The sequence below is a fragment of the Mauremys reevesii genome, linkage group 25 (assembly GCF_016161935.1).
Source record: "Mauremys reevesii isolate NIE-2019 linkage group 25, ASM1616193v1, whole genome shotgun sequence".
Classification (NCBI taxonomy): Eukaryota; Metazoa; Chordata; order Testudines; family Geoemydidae; genus Mauremys; species Mauremys reevesii.
In genome coordinates this window covers 7433186-7454683 of record NC_052647.1, presented here as the reverse complement: position 1 = coordinate 7454683, position 21498 = coordinate 7433186, and the positions used below count along the sequence as shown (strand labels likewise).

Sequence of the window (21498 nt, the reverse complement as noted above, 5' to 3'; positions counted from 1 at the left end):
TGTGCCGCAGGGGTGGGGTGACCTCATCAGATAGTCCCATGAATGTGGCTTTCCTCATCAGAAATTCTGCAGCCACTGCTCATCATCCCAGTTGTGCATCACGATGTGATCCCACCACTCAGTGCTTGTTTCCCGAGCCAAAAGCGGTGTTTCACTGTGGTCAGCACCTCCGTGAATGCCACAAGCAATCTCGTATCGTAGCTACTACCCATGGCGAAATCAATGTCGCACTCCTCTTGCCTTTGTAATTTAAAGAATAACTGCACTGCCACTTGTGACGTGTTGGTCAGAGCAAGCAGCATACTGGTCAACAGTTGGGATCCATTCCTGCAACCCGAAGAGGCAAGATGCGCAATACACAAACTGTTGAAAGATGGTGCCAAATTCAGACAGAACCACAGGGAATGCTGGGATGCGAAGCAATGCATAATGGGGTACTCTGCCAGGACCCAAGATTCCCCCAGACCCTCTCTGCTTTCCCACAACTCTGAGTGGCAGAAGAGAAAGAGGTGTTCTGTGGGATAGATGCCCAGAGTGCACTGCTCTGAATACCGCTGCAAGTACCGCAAGTGTGAACATGCTATTGCACAGGCAGGTGACAATGTGAACACACAACAGCCGTTTCCATCACTTTCAGTAGAACAGACGGGCTCTCCTCTCTCAATCTCTGTGCCAGCTCCATCCCCAGCTATGGGCTGGATGCAGGAATCCCTGGGTCATTTTTTGGCCCGTGTAGTGTGAGAGGCCGGATCAGCCTGCTCCCGTCCTGGCCTTAGACTCTCTGAATTAATGGTTCGGCCTTCGCTCCCAGGGGACCTGTGATGCCGTCACCTCCCCAGCTCCCTCATCCTCCACGGAGTCTCCCTGGGGGAGATTGACCAGAGCTGAATTTCAAAGCCGCGCCCCCTTTCTAGCTCCCGTCCTAGGAAAGCACAATGTGGTTCCCCAGCCCGCTGTGCTTCCCCTTTGCACAGCACCTCAGGCACTCAGCCCCCAGGTCCTTTAGCATCTGGTTCTTTGCACCCACGTGTGGTTAATGACTCAGAGCAACAGGCTCTAAATAAACACCAGCAGGAGGAGGCGGATCTGGGCCGATACCTGATGGAAAAGCAGATCAACAGCAGCCTGTGTTGTGCCCCATCCCCCGCCCCAGTGCTTCCCCTTTCCAAGTGGGTCTGGCCATTGCATGGACACACTGGGTGACCTTGGGTAAGTGTAAACGGGGGGTACTCACCCCTGCCGCGCCTCCTGCTGGTTGCTCCAGGAATGTCGCTCAGTCCAGCCCTGGAGCACCCTCGGCAGGCTGGTGATCCCCCTGTTCGCAGGCCCCCGTGTCCCTCCCTGAACCCGGTGCCCCTTTCACTATAATTGGGTCTCCCCCCCTCCCAGGGGAACCCCCACCCTACTATCCCCACTTTGCCTCAGTAGTGGCCACTGACAGTCATGGTCTAGCCCCATACCCTGGGGCAGACTGCAGTATCAGCCCACTCATCACAGGCAATAGGGGTTTGGACCTGTTGCTTTGTCCTACCCCTGGGCTGCCCTCTGCAACCCACAGTACCTTTGGCCCTTTGCTAGGCCGCAGCCTGGGGCTTTCCAGGCTGGAGCTTCCCTAGCTCCTCAGCCTGTTCCCAGCCCTGCTTCACCCAGGTACTTCACCTCTGCTCATAAGCAGCCAGGCCTATCCCTCTCTGAAGCCAGCGAGAGACTGTCTGGGCTCTGGCTTCCCTGCTTCTTATAAGGCCCTGATCCTCAGTTTGGGGCGTGGCCCCTAGCTGCAGCCACTTTCCCAATCAGCCCAGCCTCCAGCCGCAGCTCTCAAGCCCTGCCAGGCTGCTTTTCAAAGCCCTCAGGGCTGGAGCAGGGTCCACCCTGCTACAGTAAGTTGTTACCCTTCACCGTGCCTCAGTTTCCCCATCTGTAAAGTGGAGAGAATGCTCCTCCCTTTGCCTATTGCCATGAACTTTTTGGGTCACAGACTGGCTCACTGTGTGTCTGTGCAGCACCGAGCGTGATGTGGCCCTGATCTCGGTCAGCTCTGGGTGGCACCTGGCACAATGGGGGCCCTGATTTTGGTGGGCTCTGGGTGCCACCTGGCACAATGGGCAGGGCCGGATTTCCGATTAGGCACTATAGGCATGTGCCTGGGGATGCCGGCATTCTATGGGGTGCATAAAAATTCAAATTTTGCCACTCTCAGGTCCCAGCATGGGGCAGGGCTAGCAAAGGGAGAGACAGCCCCACACAGCCCTGCTGCTGGAGCGCTCCTCCCTCCGCAGACAGTGTCACCTCCCAGGGCTGCCAGTGAGTGTGGTCCGGGGGCACGGCTTGGGAGTGGGTCTGTGGGGGAGTTCATGGGGCAGCTCTGGGCAGACGGGGTGAGGGGTGCTGGCATTGGGTAGAGTGGCACTGAGTGTTGGTTATCATCTGCCCATGGTGCCTCACCCTGTCTCTCTGCCTTCCAGGGCTCTGCATCGCTCTGTGCCTGTGGGGCACCGTGGCCCAGAATCATGGCGTACAAGGTAAGACTGACTCCTCCTGGCTAACCTTCCCCAGCGCTCCCGGCTGCCCGGGCTCCGGCCTCCGCCCCCTCCCCCTTGTGGAGAGAGCAGAGTCAGGGGTCTGGCGAGTCGGAAGCAGCCCCTTGGCGTGGGCTTCTTGGGGTGGGTTTATAGAGCACGGTCGGTGCATGCAGGGGAGAGGAGAAGAGGGGGCGTTTGGGATTTGGACTCTGTGTCTTTGCTAAGAATCCTAAGTTGGGATTCAGACAAATTCCCATTGACCCACTGGGGTCCCCCAGTGCTGCACCACCACCACCCCCGCTCCCATCCCAAGCCCTGCAGCTTGCTAAGCTGCGCTGGGACCCTTCCCCTCATGCTGGCCAGAGGGACGGATCCCAGCGGAGCCCCAAACACTGGGCAGCTAAAGGATCCAGGAGCCCCCAGTAGGCAGGTCACAATCTGGGTCATGGGAAGCAGCTCATGATCCAAACTAGCCTCACGCCCGATTCCGCTCTCAGTCAATCCAGAGCAGAGCCGGGCAGGAATTTCCCAGGGAACCATTTTTTGCCAGAAAATGCTGATTCGGTTCAGAGGAATGTTTGGTTTTACTCAAGAAAAAAATTGTGTGTGTGTGGGGAGATGAAATAATTTACAAAATGAAAAATTCTCATTTTCTGGTTCAAAGTGAGGTTTTGGTTTGAAATTGACGCTAATGAGAGTAACGACGACAGCAACAAAAAGGAGAAACAATTATTTAGATTGAAAACGTTTCACGTGAACCGACGCCTGGCTCTGGTGGCTCTGCCTGTCTGTGACGAAAATCAGTGAATGTGGCTTGTGAAAGGAGTCGATCCCCCTGTGTCTGGGGGAGGGGGGGGGGGAGAGCTACTCTGCACTGGCTGACCCTGCCCAGCTGTTCCCGCCCTTGCAGGTACCACTGAGGACTGCAACAACCATAAGCTGTGCCCAGCAAACGCCAAGTGTGTGAACAGCACCCACTGCACCTGCCTGGATGGATACCAGCCAAGGGGGAATCGCTTCTTCACCGACACAACAGAGACCTGTGACGGTAACGGGGCTCCCACGTTGTCCTGCGGGGCCTGGGACAGAGCAGGGCATTAAGGGCCAGAGCAGCCGACTCCACTGACTCCAGGGCCTGTTGGGGGTGCTCAGCCCGGCTGGGGAATGAGGAGGGGCAGCAGCACGGGTGAGGGTCGCCAGCCTCCGCCCCCTCCGGTCCCATTCCCTTGTGGGAGGAGAGCAGAGTCAGGGGTCTGGGGAGCCGGGAGCAGCCCCTTGGCGTGGGTGTCTTGGGGTGGGTTTATAGAGCAGGGTGGGTGAGTGCAGGGGAGAGGAGAAGGCCCCTGTGTAGCCTTCCCCTTCCCTTCCCAGCCCCGTGGCCAGCAGAGAATAGACCCTGGGGCCGAGGGCTCTACACTGGGGGCTGGAGTGAGGGGCAGGTCCCCTTTGTAGCCAAGGGCCGGGTTATCGACCAGCCCAAACCAAACCCCTGATGGCTCAGATGTTAGAAGTGGCATTTGTAGGTGCCCCCCCCTCTAAAATTGGGCTAAACTGAAACCTGGGACCCATGTGCCCAGCTGCACCTGCCTGGATGGATACCGGCCACATGGGAATCACTTCTTCTTCACTGACCCAACAGAGACCTGTGACGGTAACGGGGCTCCCACGTTGTCCTGGGGGGGCTGGGACAGAGCAGGGCATTACGGGCCAGAGCAGCCAACTCCACTGACGCCAGGGCCTGCTGGGGGTGCTCAGCCCGGCTGGGGAATGAGTGGGGCAGAAGCTCGGGTGAGGGCCGCCCTCCTGGGGATCGAACCGGGGCCTCCAGAGTGAGCAGCAGGAGCCAGGAGTGTTGGGCTCTGTGAATTGGGCACACGGTGGGGGGGGCCCATCACGCTGACCCACCTGAATCCCAGCCTGGGCCCTAGTCAGCCCCTGGGTGTCCAGGGGCAGAAAAGCCCCACAGATCCCTGCCCAGAGGAGAGAATGGGGCAGTGCTGGCTATACTATCCCTCACCCCATCCTGCAGGGATCCAAGGAGGGAGGGGGGCAGAGGAGAGGCAGCTGGTCACCCCTCCCCCAACACACAGGGAGCCTGGAGCCCCAGGGGGACGTCTCCCCACCCTCCTCTCACATGGGGGATGTGGGTGTTTGTGGGGCCGACCCCCGACCCCCCCGTACCTGGGACAGGAGGCTCGGGGGGGGAGGCTGTTTCTGACATTGCAGCAGCAAAAATGAGTAACTGAGAATCAGGCCCTTAATCATTAACCGCTCAGGGCCCTGATCGCCTGGGTCCCGTCACCCAGCTCAGTGTGGAGGTTGGGGGGTGATACGGGGAATGTCTCCCTGCCAGGACTGTACAGAGCGTCCCCTCTTGCATTACAGATATTAACGAGTGTCTGGGGCCGAGCCCGGCAGACTGTGGCCTCAACGCAAACTGCATTGACGTGCCTGGGAGTTACTACTGCACCTGCAGTGATGGCTACGAGTTCAGCTCTGGGAAAGCCAAATTCAGGGACGTGAGGGAGAACACCTGCCGGGGTGAGCTCTCCCCTGCCCTCACCTGCTGAGACCTCCCCTCGCACACACAAATGCTCCTTCCAGGCCTGGCGCTGCACTGGGGCTGCTGCCGTCTTTGGCAGTGGCCTGAGGCCGTCAGCTGTGATGATATGTGGCCCTCGCCTGCTCCTGCAGCACATGGGGCCAGGCTCACCCCTGTGCCTGGTGCTTGGACGGGGAATAAACTCTCGGGGTTAGAAACAGACCCACGGAGCAAACTCCTTGTGCTGCAGAGATGCGCTGGGGAGGAGGGAGGGGACCCTCGCTGGCCCCAGCACGCAGCATCTGGGCTGCTAGTGCCCCGCTGAGCCTGGGAAGTGGCCCCGGGAACGGCTCTGGAAATTGGCCTAAAGCGTTCTTGAATTCGCCCCCGTCCCCTATTGCTTGAGCTTCCGCTGGGGGCAGGCAGCCATGCTCTGCTCTGGCCTCTAGGGGGCGCAGCTGCTAGTTCGAGGGACCCTCCCACTGCCCCAAGCTCCCTGCGTGGGCAGCGCTGGGAGGGGCATGTGCGGTGACTGGCATTGCCAGCCCAGCCCCAGGCTGCCCTGAGGCCCCCCGAGTTCCAGCAGTCTGGGGCGGGGACGTGGCGTTGGCGTTCGTCGGCTCTGTGTGCTGTCCCGGCTCTGGGCGGGTCGCCGGCCCGGCAGACCTCCAGCGAAGTGCCCAGACAGCCCAGAGTCGGGGCAGTGGCCAAGGCGCTCGGCCAGGCTTATCGCCAATGCAGCCCGGTGCCGGCGCCCAGAGATGCCACAGGGACACGGCCACACGTCTGCCTCTGCCAGTGGACCCCAACAGTTACAGACTGAGACAAACCATCCGGGATAAACAACTGACGTCCCAGCTTGGGTGTCTCACAACATGCTTGTTACCCCCCTTGTGCCTTTCTCCTGCTGCTTCAGACAAAACATTCCCCACCCACCAAACCATGTGATCCTGCGCCAGGCAGGGGAATCTGGTGCTGGGATGTGGTTACACAATCACTGTGTTGTAGCAATGCCGGCAATACCGGTGCCGAGTTCGTGCACCGGACAGTGAACTTGCCGGCAACCCTCTGCTTTGTGACAGGGTGTGACTGGTGCCTGGGGGGGGCCACACTGAGATTGCTCCATCAGGGCAAACTGCAGAGTGCGGCCGACAATCCCCCAAACTGCTCGTTATTTCTGATACTTAGATTCACCGAGACAGCAACAAACCAGCTGCTCCGATACCGCGCTGCTTCCCCAGAGCCAGAAACAGCTCCTGGCTCCTTTTCTAGTGTGGCTTTAAAGGCAGAATTTGGGTCATTTAGCCTGCAAGGTGCTTAACCCTTTCTGGCTCAGTGTCCCACAGGGCCGGACTTTTGCTCAGAGCGTCACTTCTGCTGACTTTGGTTCTGGCCTTGTACCAGGCCCCTGCTCCAGCCTCTCTCTGCTCCAGCTCCGCATCACTCCCCCAGGGCTGCGCTGTGAGGGGGGATGTGCTGGGACTGGCATTGCCAGCCCAGCCCCAGGCTTCCCTCAGACACCCTGGCTTCCAGCGGCATGGCACAGGGACACACGGGCTGGCCAGCTCCACGTCGCTCCCCCAGGGCAGGGAGTTTGCCCAGGGCACAGACCAAGAGGTCTCTCTGGACTCGCAGTGCAGTGCATTTGGAGACCCCTGTGCGCTGGTGAAGCTGGCGCATGCACCAATGCCAGTCCCCTGGCAGGGGATACCCACATGCTGGTGTCTCCACCGGGGGACGCTGGAAGCTGCCAGCTGCTAAATCGTTTTGTGCTGATCCCTGTCTGTGCTCCCTGAACCCCCCGAGTCAGCAAAGCACATGCTTAGCTCCAGCCCTGCACAGCTATGCACTGAACTCGGCTCCAGTGGGTCTAAAGTGCATGGTTGAGCTCGTGATGACAATCCCAGGCATTAAAAAAAATCAGATCAAGTTAGAAAATCACGAGCTTTAGAAAGACCAATGATCAAAGGGGCAGTGTGTGGATTGAATTGAACTGAAAAGGGGGCAAATTCAAAGCAGATACAAGGAAATACTCCTCCACCTGAGGCAGCATTAGCCTCTGGAACTCACTGCCACTGCGGCAAGGGAGCTGTGAATGTGTCGAGTTTTAAAGAGGGACTGGCTGTTTCTAAGGGGAATGACAATGCCTGGAGCTGTGCTAATTAATGGACAATAACTCTGGGAGGGAGGGAAAAGGTCCCACTTCAGGGCTTAAGCTTATCACACACGGGGCGGCTCTAGGCACCAGCAAAGCAAGCACCTGCTTGGGGCAGCCCATTTGCAGTGCAGCAGAACCAAGAGGGGGCTCTGGGAGCTGTAGTTCCTTGGTTAGCTCCCTGCCTATAGAGCAAGCCCTGGAGTAGGGAAAGAACTACATTTCCCAGCATTCCCTTGGCCACTACCAACTGGAAAGGAAGGAGGGGGACTTCATGCGGCAGCCTGCTGTGAGTGCTGTGAGTGGTAGGGAGACCATACTTTAACATTAAAAAAAAAGGACACTCCAGGGGGAGGGAGGGGAGCCCCACCCTGCCACCATCCACTCCCTCCGATTGCCCCCCACAGAAACCCCAACCCATCCAACTCCCCCCGCTCCCTGTCCCCTGATCACCCCATCCTGGGACCCCTGCCCCTAACTGCCCCCCAGGACCCCACCCCCCTATCTAAGCACCACTGCTCCTTGTCCCCTGATTGCCCCCTCCTGAGACCCCCCAACTTCCCACCTAGGACCCCACCCCCTAACTGTCCCCTGACAAACCCCTGGGACTCCCATGCCTATCCAACCGCTCCCTGTTCCCTGACTGCCCCCCCAAACCCCTGACCCATCTACCCCCCCTTCTCCCTGCTCCTGACTGCCTCCCCGAACCTCCGCCCCATCCAACCCCCCCTGCTCCCTGTCCCTGACTGCCCCCCCAGAACCGCCTACCCCTTCTCCAACCCCCTAGCCCCCTTACCGTGCCACTCAGACGAGCATGGCTGGTTCTGCGCAGTGCCAGACACGCTACTGCATACATGCTGCCGTGCTCCCCCACAGAGCCCACAGCTCCCCCCCCCTCCCCACACACACACAGATTTGAACACCTCAAAATTCAGGAGTGCTCAAGTTCAGTTTGGGCAGCTGTTACTTCATTTCACCCAAATCAAATATATTGATCCACTGTAACTTGCTGTAGAAAAAGTAGGATAAAATTGAGCAAGAAATGCTTCCCAGTGGTTATTAGGACTGGAATTGCTATTTTCAACAGCCATTGCCTTTGTTTTGTTTGTTTGTTTAAAAGGAAGACAGTGATATTGCATTTGCAAATTCCCCATAGAATGAAAGAGTGGAACAAAAGAATAATAAAGGCACCTCAACTTTTCCTCATTTATATAGGACAGTCTTATAATATGCATCCAGATATCCTCCAATCACACAAGCTGAAAATTTTTCCACTTTACTGCAGTTCTGTAACCATATGGGACCCAATCCTGTCTCTGTTTTGTGCACATCCAAAATTCCTGCGGAATGACCCGCCCTGGGAGCGAGTTACCAGTGACCCAGGGCTGCGGTGGCAGGAGGGTGCAGGTGGGCGGGGGAGAGCCCAGGGCTGGGGCAGCAGAGGAGTGCGGGGGGAGAGCCCAGGGCTGGGGCGGGGGGCAGCAACAATTTTTTTTGCTTGGGGCGGCAAAAAACCTAGAGCCAGCCCTGGTCACACGAGCCCCCTAGCCCGCGAGCAGGTCCAGGAAAGCCCCTTGCAGACGTAAAGTGAGAGCTTGTGATGCTAACACAGTTTTCAATGCACCATATTCTCAACTGGCTGTTCTGCTGCCGGAGCAGCCAAGTGTAGCCTCAGCGTAGCTGAGAATCAGGCCTGTGACTGCTAAGCTCCCAGGGGCCCGGTCACCTGGGTCCCATCACCCAGCTCAGTACCGGTGGGTGGTACAGGAACGTCTCCCTGGCAGGACTGTACAGAACATCCCCTCTTGTGTTGCAGTTATTGACGAGTGCCAGGGACACGCAAACTGCATCAATGTACCTGGGAATTACTTCTGCAAATGCATCAATGGCCATGGGAAAGCCAAGTTCACGCACGCGAGTGAGAACAGCTGCCAGGGTGAGCTCTCCCCTGGCCCCACCTGCTGAGACACCCCCCCCCACCCCCGCACACAAAATCTTCATTCCAGGCCTGTCGCTGCACAGGAGCTGCTGCCAGCTTTGGCAGTGGCCTGAGGTTGTCAGCGGGGCTGTGATGAGAGCTGACCCTCACCTGCTCCCACAGAGCATGGGGACGGGCTCACCCCTGTGCCTGGAGCTTGAACAGGGAATTAAGAGACCCACACAGCAAACTCCTTGTGCTGCAGTGATGTGCTGGGGAGAGGGGAGGGGACCCTCGCTGGCCCCAGCACGCAGCATCTGGGCTGCTCGTGTCCCCCTGAGCTGGGAAGGGGCCTCGTGTCTGGGCCATGGAAATAGCACCGTGCACTCTGCCCCCTATGGGCCCTGGTGAGGAGAGAATAGCCACAGCACAGTGTGCTCCAGACCCACCCCCCGATCCTCCCCCATGGGTCCCGGGGGGCAGGGAATAGCTGCAGTGCTGGGCCCCGGCCTCGGCCCCTACATCAGGGGCTAGGAGCAGGGTGGGGGCAGGACCCCGACAGCAGCTCCCCACCAGCTGGGGTGGCCCCTTTTCCAGGGTGGGGGATTCCCCAGTGGCCAATCCCTGCCAGAGCAGCCGCCTGAGTATAGCTGAGAATCAGGCCTGTGATTATTAAACTGGCTGGGGCCTGGTCACCTAGGTCCCATTACCTGGCTCAGTGCCAGGGCTGAGGCGTGTGATAAGGGGAACATCTCTCTGGCAGGACTGTACAGAACATCCTCTCTTGTGCTGCAGATATTGACGAGTGTCAGGGCCCGAGCCCGGCAGACTGCGGACCCCACGCAAACTGCACAAACGTGCCTGGGAATTACTCCTGCAGCTGCATCGATGGCTACAAGCTCAGCTCTGGGAAAGACAACTTCACGCACGCGAGTGAGAAGAGCTGCCAGGGTGAGCTCTCCCCTGGCCCCACCTGCTGAGACCCCCCCACACACACAAAATGCTCATTCCAGGGCTGGCGCTGCACCATGGTGGCTGCTCGCTTTGGCAGTAGCCCGAGGTCGTCAGTGAAGCTGTGATGAGACGTGACCCTCACCTGCTCCCGCAGAGCATGGGGCCGAGTTCACACCTCTGCCCGGCGCTTGGATGGGGAATAAACAAACTCCTTTTGCTGCAGAGATGTGCTGGGGAGGGGGGAGGGGACCCTCGCTGGCCCCAGCACACAGCATCTGGGCTGCTCGTGCCCCTTTAGCTGGGAAGGGGCCTCGTGTCTGGGCCATGGAAATAGCACAGTGCGCTCTGCCCCCTATGGGCCCTGGTGAGGAGGGAATAGCTACAGCACAGTGTGCTCCAGCCACGCCCTCGATTCTCCCCCATAGGCCCTGGGTCCAGGGAATAGCTGAAGTACAGGGCACCATGATGACACCTCGAATCTTCCCGCTTTTGATCCTGGGGAGCAGGGAATAGCTGCAGTTCTGGGCACCCTGACCTCAGCCTCTACATCAGGGGCTAGGAGCAGGGTGGGTGCAGGACCCTGACAGCAGCTCCACACCAGTCGGGGTGGCCCCTTTTGCAGGATGGGGGATTCTCTAGTGCCAGAGCAGCCGCCTGAGTATAGCTGAGAATCAGGCCTGTGATTGTTAAGCTCCCATGGGCCTGGTCTCCTGGGTCTCATCACCCAGCTCAGTACAGGTGGGTGATACAGGAACGTCTTCCTGCCAGGACTGTACAGAACATCCCCTCTTGTGTTGCAGATATTGACGAGTGTCAGGGCCCGAACCCGCCAGACTGCGGACCCCAGGCAAACTGCACCAATGTGCCTGGGAGTTACTACTGCACCTGCATCGATGGTTATGAGCCCAGCTCTGGGAAAGCCAACTTCATGCACGCGAGTGAGAACAGCTGCCAGGGTGAGCTCCCCTGGCCCCACCTGCTGAGACCCCCCTTGCACGCACAAATGATCCTTCCAGGCCTGGTGCTGCTCCCGCAGAGCATGGGGCCGAGCTCACCCCTGTGCCTGGTGCTTGGATGGGCAATAAACAGACCCACGGAGCAAACTCCTTGTGCTGCAGAGATGTGCTGGGGAGAGGGGAGGGGACCCTCGCTGGCCCCAACACGCAGCATCTGGGCTGCTAGTGTCCCCCTGAGCCTGGGAAGGGGATCGTGTCTGGGCCATGGACATAGCACCGTGCGCTCTGCCCCCTATGGGCCCCAGTGAGGAGAGAATAGCCACAGCACAGTGTTCCCCAGCCCCACACCCGATCCTCCCCCATGGGTCCTGGGGGCAGGGAATAGCTGCAGTGCTGGGCAACTCAGCCTTAGTCCAGAATCTCCGTTCTCATCCCGCATGGACTCTGGTAGATATGCTGGAGGGTAGGGATAGGATACAGAGGACCTAGACAAATTATAGGATTGGGCCAAAAGAAACCTGATGAGGTTCAACAAGGACAAGTGCAGAGTCCATGGAGGAATCCCATGCACTGCTACAGACTAGGGACCGAATGGCTAGGGAGCAGTTCTGCAGGAAAGGACCTAGGGGTTACAGTAGATGAGATGCTGGACATGAGTCAGCAGTGTGCCCTTGTTGCCAAGAAGACTAACATCATTTTGGGCTTTATAAGTAGGGGCATTGCCAGCAGATTGATGGATGCAATCATTCCCTTCTATTTGGCGTTGGTGAGGCCTCATCTGGATACTGTGTCCAGTTTTGGGCCCCAAACTAAAAGGAGGATGTGGAAAAATTGGAGAGAGTCCAGCGGAGGGCAACAAAAATTATTAGGGGGCTGGAGCACATGACATGGGGGTGCTCAGCCCGGCTGGGGAATGAGGAGGGGCAGCAGCACGGGTGAGGGTCGCCAGCCTCCGCCCCCTCCGGTCCCATTCCCTTGTGGGAGGAGAGCAGAGTCAGGGGTCTGAGGAGCCGGGAGCAGCCCCTTGGCGTGGGTGTCTTGGGGTGGGTTTATAGAGCAGGGTGGGTGAGTGCAGGGGAGAGGAGAAGGCCCCTGTGTAGCCTTCCCCTTCCCTTCCCAGCCCCGTGGCCAGCAGAGAATAGACCCTGGGGCCGAGGGCTCTACACTGGGGGCTGGAGTGAGGGGCAGGTCCCCTTTGTAGCCAAGGGCCGGGTTATCGACCAGCCCAAACCAAACCCCTGATGGCTCAGATGTTAGAAGTGGCATTTGTAGGTGCCCCCCCCCTCTAAAATTGGGCTAAACTGAAACCTGGGACCCATGTGCCCAGCTGCACCTGCCTGGATGGATACCGGCCACATGGGAATCACTTCTTCTTCACTGACCCAACAGAGACCTGTGACGGTAACGGGGCTCCCACGTTGTCCTGGGGGGGCTGGGACAGAGCAGGGCATTACGGGCCAGAGCAGCCAACTCCACTGACGCCAGGGCCTGCTGGGGGTGCTCAGCCCGGCTGGGGAATGAGTGGGGCAGCAGCTCGGGTGAGGGCCGCCCTCCTGGGGATCGAACCGGGGCCTCCAGAGTGAGCAGCAGGAGCCAGGAGTGTTGGGCTCTGTGAATTGGGCACACGGTGGGGGGGGCCCATCACGCTGACCCACCTGAATCCCAGCCTGGGCCCTAGTCAGCCCCTGGGTGTCCAGGGGCAGAAAAGCCCCACAGATCCCTGCCCAGAGGAGAGAATGGGGCAGTGCTGGCTATACTATCCCTCACCCCATCCTGCAGGGATCCAAGGAGGGAGGGGGGCAGAGGAGAGGCAGCTGGTCACCCCTCCCCCAACACACAGGGAGCCTGGAGCCCCAGGGGGACGTCTCCCCACCCTCCTCTCACATGGGGGATGTGGGTGTTTGTGGGGCCGACCCCCGACCCCCCCGTACCTGGGACAGGAGGCTCGGGGGGGGGAGGCTGTTTCTGACATTGCAGCAGCAAAAATGAGTAACTGAGAATCAGGCCCTTAATCATTAACCGCTCAGGGCCCTGATCGCCTGGGTCCCGTCACCCAGCTCAGTGTGGAGGTTGGGGGGTGATACGGGGAACGTCTCCCTGCCAGGACTGTACAGAGCGTCCCCTCTTGCATTACAGATATTAACGAGTGTCTGGGGCCGAGCCCGGCAGACTGTGGCCTCAACGCAAACTGCATTGACGTGCCTGGGAGTTACTACTGCACCTGCAGTGATGGCTACGAGTTCAGCTCTGGGAAAGCCAAATTCAGGGACGTGAGGGAGAACACCTGCCGGGGTGAGCTCTCCCCTGCCCTCACCTGCTGAGACCTCCCCTCGCACACACAAATGCTCCTTCCAGGCCTGGCGCTGCACTGGGGCTGCTGCCGTCTTTGGCAGTGGCCTGAGGCCGTCAGCTGTGATGATATGTGGCCCTCGCCTGCTCCTGCAGCACATGGAGCCAGGCTCACCCCTGTGCCTGGTGCTTGGACGGGGAATAAACTCTCGGGGTTAGAAACAGACCCACGGAGCAAACTCCTTGTGCTGGGGAGGAGGGAGGGGACCCTCGCTGGCCCCAGCACGCAGCATCTGGGCTGCTAGTGCCCCGCTGAGCCTGGGAAGTGGCCCCGGGAACGGCTCTGGAAATTGGCCTAAAGCGTTCTTGAATTCGCCCCCGTCCCCTATTGCTTGAGCTTCCACTGGGGGCAGGCAGCCATGCTCTGCTCTGGCCTCTAGGGGGCGCAGCTGCTAGTTCGAGGGACCCTCCCACTGCCCCAAGCTCCCTGCGTGGGCAGCGCTGGGAGGGGCATGTGCGGTGACTGGCATTGCCAGCCCAGCCCCAGGCTGCCCTGAGGCCCCCCGAGTTCCAGCAGTCTGGGGCGGGGACGTGGCGTTGGCGTTCGTCGACTCCGTGTGCTGTCCCGGCTCTGGGCGGGTCGCCGGCCCGGCAGACCTCCAGCGAAGTGCCCAGACAGCCCAGAGTCGGGGCAGTGGCGAAGGCGCTCGGCCAGGTTTATCCCCAATGCAGCCCGGTGCCGGCGCCCAGAGATGCCACAGGGACACGGCCACACGTCTGCCTCTGCCAATGGACCCCGACAGTTACAGACTGAGACAAACCATCCGGGCTAAACAACTGACGTCCCAGCTTGGGTGTCTCACAACATGCTTGTTACCCCCCCCTTGCGCCTTTCTCCTGCTGCTTCAGACAAAACATTCCCCACCCACCAAACCATCTGATCGTGCGCCAGGCAGGGGAATCTTGTGCTGGGATGTGGTTACACAATCACTGTGTTGTAGCAATGCCGGCAATACCGGTGCCGAGTTCGTGCACCGGACGGTGAACTTGCCGGCAACCCTCTGCTTTGTGACAGGGTGTGACTGGTGCCTGGGGGGGCCACACTGAGATTGCTCCATCAGGGCAAACTGCAGAGTGGGGCCGACAATCCCCCAAACTGCTGGTTATTTCTGATACTTAGATTCACCGAGCCAGCAACAAACCAGCTGCTCCGATACCGCGCTGCTTCCCCAGAGACAGAAACAGCTCCCGGCTCCTTTTCTAGTGTGGCTTTAAAGGCAGAATTTGGGTCATTTAGCCTGCAAGGTGCTTAACCCTTTCTGGCTCAGTGTCCCACAGGGCCGGACTTTTGCTCAGAGCGTCACTTCTGCTGACTTTGGTTCTGGCCTTGTACCAGGCCCCTGCTCCAGCCTCTCTCTGCTCCAGCTCCATGTCGCTCCCCCAGGGCTGTGCTGTGAGGGGGGTGTGCTGGGACTGGCATTGCCAGCCCAGCCCCAGGCTTCCCTCAGACACCCTGGCTTCCAGCGGCATGGCACAGGGACACACGGGCTGGGCAGCTCCGCGTCGCTCCCCCAGGGCAGGGAGTTTGCCCAGGGCACAGACCGAGAGGTCTCTCTGGGCTCGCAGTCCAGTGGATTCGGAGACCCCTTTGTGCTGGTGAAGCTGGCGCATGCACCAATGCCAGTCCCCTGGCAGGGGATACCCACATGCTGGTGTCTCCACCGGGGGACGCTGGAAGCTGCCAGCTGCTAAATCGCTTTGTGCTGATCCCTGTCTGTGCTCCCTGAGCCCCCCGAGTCAGCAAAGCACATGCTTAGCTCCAGCCCTGCACAGCTACGCACTGAACTCGGCTCCAGTGGGTCTTAAGTGCATGGCTGAGCTCGTGACGACAATCCCAGGCATTAAAAAAAATCAGATCAGCTTAGAAAATCACAAGCTTTAGAAAGACCAATGAGCAAAGGGGCAGCATGTGGATTGAATTGAACTGAAAAGGAGGCAAATTCAAAGCAGATACAAGGAAATACTCCTCCACCTGAGGCAGCATTCGCCTCTGGAACTCACTGCCACTGCGGCAAGGGAGCTGTGAATGTGTCCAGTTTTAAAGAGGGACTGGCTGTTTCTAAGGGGAACGACAATGCCTGGAGCTGTGCTAGTTAATGGACAATAACTCTGGGAGGGAGGGAAAAGCTCCCACTTCAGGGCTTAAGCTTGTCACAGGCAGGGGCGGCTCTAGGCACCAGCAAAGCAAGCACCTGCTTGGGGCAGCCCATTTGCAGGGGCGGCAGAACCAACAGGGGGCTCTGGGAGCTGTAGTTCCTTGGTTAGCTCCCTGCCTATAGAGCCAGTCCCAGAGCAGGGAAAGAACTACATTTCCCAGCATTCCCTTGGTCACTACCAACTGCAAAGGAAGGAGGGGGACCTCATTCGGCAGCCTGCTGTGAGTGCTGTGAGTGGTAGGGAGACCAGACTTTAACATTCAAAAAACAGGACACTCCAGGGGGAGGGAGGGGAGCCCCACCCTGCCACCATCCACTCCCTCCGACTGCCCCCCACAGAAACCCCAACCCATCCAACTCCCCCCGCTCCCTGTCCCCTGATCACCCCCTCCTGGGACCCCTGCCCCTAACTGCCCCCCAGGACCCCACCCCCCTATCTAAGCGCCGCTGGTCCTTGTCCCCAACTGGCCCCTCCTGAGACCCTCCCCCTAACTTCCCCCCAGGACCCCACGCCCTACCTGTCCCCTGACAACCCCCTGGGACTCCCATGCCTATCCAACCGCTGCCTGTCCCCTGACTGCCCCCGCCAACCTCTGACCCATCCAACCCCTGCTCCCTGTCCCTTGACTGCCCCCGCCGGAACCTTCTACCCCTTCTCCAACCCCCCAGCCCCCTTACCGTGCCACTCAGATGAGCGTGGCTGGCTCTGCGCAGCGCCAGACACGCTGCTGCATACATGCTGCCGTGCTCCCCCGCAGAGCCCACAGCCCCCCCTCCACCCACACCCCAGCATGTGCCTTCCAGATTTGAACACCTCAAAATTCAGGAGTGCTCAAGCTCAGTTTGGGCAGCTGTTACTTCATTTCTCCCAAATCCAATATACTGATCCTCTATAACTTGCTGTAGAAAAAGTAGGATAAAATTGAGCAAGAAATGCTTCCCAGTGGTTATTAGGACTGGAATTGCAATTTTCAACAGCCATTGCCTTTTTTTTTTGGTTTGTTTGTTTAAAAGGAAGACAGTGATATTGCATTGGCAAATTCCCCCTAGAAAGAAAGAGTGGAACAAAAGAATAATAAAGGCACCTCAACTTTTCCTCATTTATGGAGGACAGTCTTATAATATGCATCCAGATATCCTCCAATCACACAAGCTGAAAATTGTTCCACTTTACTGCAGTTCTGTAACCATATGGGACCCAATCCTGTCTGTGTTCTGTGCACATCCAAAATTCCTGCTGAATGACCCGCCCTGGGAGCGAGTTACCAGTGACCCAGGGCTGCGGCGGCAGGAGGGTGCAGGTGGGCGGGGGAGAGCCCAGGACTGGGGTGGCAGGAGGTGTATGCGGGGGAAGAGGGAAGCACAGTACTGGGGCGGCAGGGGGTGTGGGTGGGGGGCACTGGTAGGGGGGAAGGGGGAAGCCCACGACTGGGGCGCCAGGGGGTGGGGGGAGGGCACTGGTAGGGGGAAGGGGGAAGCACAGCACTGGGATGGCAGGGGGTGTGAGTGGGGGGAAAAGCCCAGGGCTGGGGCAGCAGAGGAGTGCGGGGGGGAGCCCAGGGCTGGGACAGGGGGCAGCCAAAAATTTTTTTGCTTGGGGTGGCAAAAAACCTAGAGCCGGCCCTGGTCACACGAGCCCCTAGCCCGCAAGCAGGTCCAGGAAAGCCCCTTGCAGACGTAAAGTGAGAGCTTGTAATGCTAACACAGTTTCCAATACACCATATTCTCAACTGGCTGTTCTGCTGCCAGAGCAGCCTAGTGTAGCCTGAGCATAGCTGAGAATCAGGCCTGTGCCTGCTAAGCTCCCAGGGGCCCGGTCACCTGGGTCCCATCACCCGGCTCAGTATAGGTGGGTGGTAAAGGAACGTCTCCCTGGCAGGACTGTGCAGAACATCCCCTCTTGTGTTGCAGATATTGACGAGTGCCAGGGACACGCAAACTGCATCAATGTGCCTGGGAATTACTTATGCAAATGCATCGATGGCTATGGGAAAGCCAAGTTCACGCACGCGAGTGAGAACAGCTGCCAGGGTGAGCTCCCCAGGCCCCACCTGCTGAGACCCCCCTCGCACACACAAATGCTCCTTCCAGGCCTGGCACTGCACCGAGGCTGCTGCCGGCTTTGGCAGTGGCCCGAGGGCTCAGCGAGGCTGTGATGAGACATGACCCTCACCTGCTCCCTCAGAGCATGGGGCAGGGCTCACCCCTGTGCCCGGAGCTTGGATGGGAAATAAACCCTCGGGGTTAGAAACAGACCCACGGAGTAAATTCCTTGTGCTGCAGAGATGCGCTGGAGAGGGGAGGGGACCCTCGCTGGCCCCAGCACACAGCATCTGGGCTGCTAGTGTCCCCCTGAGCCTGGGAAGGGGCCTCGTGTCTGGGCCATGGAAATAGCACCGTGCGCTCTGCCCCCTATGGGCCCTGGTGAGGAGAGAATAGCCACAGCACAGTGTTCTCCAGCCATGCCCTTCATCCTCCCCCATAGGTGCTGGGGGCAGGGAATAGCTGAAGTACAGGGCACCATGATGACACCCCGAATCTTCCCGCTTTTGGTCCTGGGGGGCAGGGAATAGCTGCATTTCTGGGCACCCCGACCTCAGCCTCTACATCAGGGGCTAGGAGCAGGGTGGGTGCAGGACCCCGACAGCAGCTCCACACCAGCTGGGGTGGCCCCTTTTGCAGGGTGGGGGATTCTCCAGTGGCCGTTCCCTGCCAGAGCAGCCTAGTGCCGCCTGAGTGTAGCTGAGAACCAGGCCTGTGATTGTTAAGCTGCTGGGTGCCCGATCGCCTGGGTCCCGTCACCCAGCTCAGTACAAGTGGGTGATACAGGAACGTCTCCCTAGCAGGACTGTACAGAACATCCCCTCTTGTGTTGCAGATATTGACGAGTGTCTGGGCCCGAGCCCGGCAGACTGCGGACCCCACGCAATCTGCACCAACGTGCCTGGGAATTACTCCTGCAGCTGCATCGATGGCTACAAGCTCAGCTCTGGGAAAGCCAACTTCACGCACGCGAGTGAGAACAGCTGCCGGGGTGAGCTCTCCCCTGGCCCCACCTGCTGACACCCCCCCCTCGCACACACAAATGCTCCTTCCAGGTCTGGTGCTGCACCGGGGCTTTTTCTGGCTTTGGCAGTGGCCCGAGGGCGTCAGCGAGGCTGTGATGAGACATGATCCTCACCTGCTCCCACAGACCCCCTACAGCAGCCCAACAGCAGCTGGGGTGGCCCCTTTTGTAGAGTAAAGGATTCTCAAGGGGACGTTCCCTGCCAGAGCAGCCTAGTGCCGCTTGAGTGCAGCTGAGAGTCAGGCCTGTGATTGTTAAGCTCCCAGGGGCCTGGTCGCTTAGGTCCCGTCACCCAGCCCAGTACAGGTGGACGATGCAGGAACGTCTCCCTGGCAGGACTGTACAGAGCGCCCCTCTTGTGTTGCAGATATTGATGAGTGTCAGGGCCCGAGCCCGGCAGACTGCGGACCCCACGCAAACTGCGCCAACGTGCCCGGGAGTTACTACTGCACCTGCATCGCTGGCTACGAGCCCAGCTCTGGGAAAGCCAAGTTCACACACGCGAGTGAGAACAGCTGCCAGGGTGAGGTCTCCCCTGGCTCCCACCTGCTGAGACCCCCTCCCTCCCCCCGGCACACAAATACTCATTCCAGGCCTGTCGCTGCACCATGGTGGCTGCTCGCTTTGGCAGTAGCCCGAGGTCGTCAGTGAAGCTGTGATGAGACGTGACCCTCACCTGCTCCCGCAGAGCATGGGGCCGAGTTCACACCTCTGCCCGGCGCTTGGATGGGGAATAAACAGACCAGCACAGCAAACTCCTTGTGCTGCAGAGATGCGCTGGGGAGAGGGGAGGGGACCCTCGCTGGCCCCAGCACACAGCATCTGGGCTGCTAGTGTCCCATTGAGCCTGGGAAGGGGCCTCGTGTCTGGGATATGGAAATAGCACAGTGCGCTCTGCCCCCTATGGGCCCTGGTGAGGAGAGAATAGCCACAGCACAGTGTGCTCCAGCCCCACCCCCGATCCTCCCCCATAGGTGCTGGGGGCAGGGAATAGCTGAAGTACAGGGCACCATGATGACACCCCGAATCTTCCCGCTTTTGGTCCTGGGGGGCAGGGAATAGCTGCATTTCTGGGCACCCCAACCTCAGCCTCTACATCAGGGGCTAGGAGCAGGGTGGGTGCAGGACCCCGACAGCAGCTCCACACCAGCTGGGGTGGCCCCTTTTGCAGGGTGGGGGATTCTCCAGTGGCCATTCCCTGCCAGAGCAGCCTAGTGCCGCCTGAGTGTAGCTGAGAACCAGGCCTGTGATTGTTAAGCTGCTGGGTGCCCGATCGCCTGGGTCCCGTCACCCAGCTCAGTACAAGTGGGTGATACAGGAACGTCTCCCTAGCAGGACTGTACAGAACATCCCCTCTTGTGTTGCAGATATTGACGAGTGTCTGGGCCCGAGCCCGGCAGACTGCGGACCCCACGCAATCTGCACCAACGTGCCTGGGAATTACTCCTGCAGCTGCATCGATGGCTACAAGCTCAGCTCTGGGAAAGCCAACTTCACGCACGCGAGTGAGAACAGCTGCCAGGGTGAGCTCTCCCCTGGCCCCACCTGCTGACACCCCCCCCCTCGCACACACAAATGCTCCTTCCAGGTCTGGTGCTGCACCGGGGCTTTTTCTGGCTTTGGCAGTGGCCCGAGGGCGTCAGCGAGGCTGTGATGAGACATGATCCTCACCTGCTCCCGCAGACCCCCTACAGCAGCCCCACAGCAGCTGGGGTGGCCCCTTTTGTAGAGTAAAGGATTCTCAAGGGGACGTTCCCTGCCAGAGCAGCCTAGTGCCGCTTGAGTGCAGCTGAGAGTCAGGCCTGTGATTGTTAAGCTCCCTGGGGCCTGGTCGCTTAGGTCCCGTCACCCAGCCCAGTACAGGTGGACGATGCAGGAACGTCTCCCTGGCAGGACTGTACAGAGCGTCCCCTCTTGTGTTGCAGATATTGATGAGTGTCAGGGCCCGAGCCCGGCAGACTGCGGACCCCACGCAAACTGCGCCAACGTGCCCGGGAGTTACTACTGCACCTGCATCGCTGGCTATGAGCCCAGCTCTGGGAAAGCCAAGTTCACACACGCGAGTGAGAACAGCTGCCAGGGTGAGGTCTCCCCTGGCTCCCACCTGCTGAGACCCCCTCCCTCCCCCCAGCACACAAATGCTCATTCCAGGCCTGTCGCTGCACCATGGTGGCTGCTCGCTTTGGCAGTAGCCCGAGGTCGTCAGTGAAGCTGTGATGAGACGTGACCCTCACCTGCTCCCGCAGAGCATGGGGCCGAGTTCACACCTCTGCCCGGCGCTTGGATGGGGAATAAACAGACCAGCACAGCAAATTCCTTGTGCTGCAGAGATGCGCTGGGGAGAGGGGAGGGGATCCTCGCTGGCCCCAGCACACAGCATCTGGGCTTCTAGTGCAGGGCCGCCCAGAGAATTCCGGGGGCCCGGGGTCTTCGGCGGCGGGGGGCCCCCGCTCAGGGGCGGCTCTAGACCCCAGCGCGCCGAAGACCTGGGGGGCGGCATTTGGCTCCGGTTGAGCTCCCGCAGGCATGCCTGCGGGAGCTCAACCGGAGCCGGGCAGTGACTGCGGCGGGTGCCGTGGTCCCGCGGCTCCGCTTGACCTGCCGCAGTCATGGCTGCGGGAGGTCCAGCCGAGCCGCGGGACGAGCGCCCCCTCCGCAGTCATGCCTGCGGCAGGTCCACTCGTCCCGGGCTCCGCTTGACCTGCCGCAGTCATGCCTGCGGGAGCTCAACCGGAACCGCAGGGGCCCCAGAAAACACTCGTGGGGGTCCCTGCAGGACGCGGGGCCTGGGGCAAATTGCCCCTCTTGCCCCCCCCTCTGGGCGGCCCTGTGCTAGTGTCCCATTGAGCCTGGGAAGGGGCCTCGTGTCTGGGTTATGG

The 21498-nt window shown here is 59.7% G+C and overlaps 1 protein-coding gene across 19 annotated transcripts in view; it reads left to right on the top strand.

The window, feature by feature from the left end:
- The window catches only part of LOC120391363 (adhesion G protein-coupled receptor E3-like), a 50205-nt gene that overhangs the window by 9784 nt on the left and 18923 nt on the right, over positions 1-21498 (top strand). For 7 of the 19 annotated variants that reach the window (XM_039514943.1, XM_039514940.1, XM_039514938.1 and 4 more), the window contains exons 2-13: positions 2466-2522; positions 3415-3570; positions 4908-5063; positions 9036-9155; positions 9933-10088; positions 10892-11047; positions 13184-13339; positions 17464-17583; positions 18431-18586; positions 18987-19142; positions 19987-20142; positions 20545-20700. In XM_039514943.1, the coding sequence (XP_039370877.1) occupies positions 2466-2522; positions 3415-3570; positions 4908-5063; positions 9036-9155; positions 9933-10088; positions 10892-11047; positions 13184-13339; positions 17464-17583; positions 18431-18586; positions 18987-19142; positions 19987-20142; positions 20545-20700 (1701 nt within the window). Of the gene's footprint in view, positions 1-2465; positions 2523-3414; positions 3571-4907; positions 5064-7472; positions 7525-9035; positions 9156-9932; positions 10089-10891; positions 11048-13183; positions 13340-17463; positions 17584-18430; positions 18587-18986; positions 19143-19986; positions 20143-20544; positions 20701-21498 lie in introns of those variants that run through there. The other 12 variants (XM_039514955.1, XM_039514939.1, XM_039514956.1 and 9 more) reach the window with 10 other exon arrangements.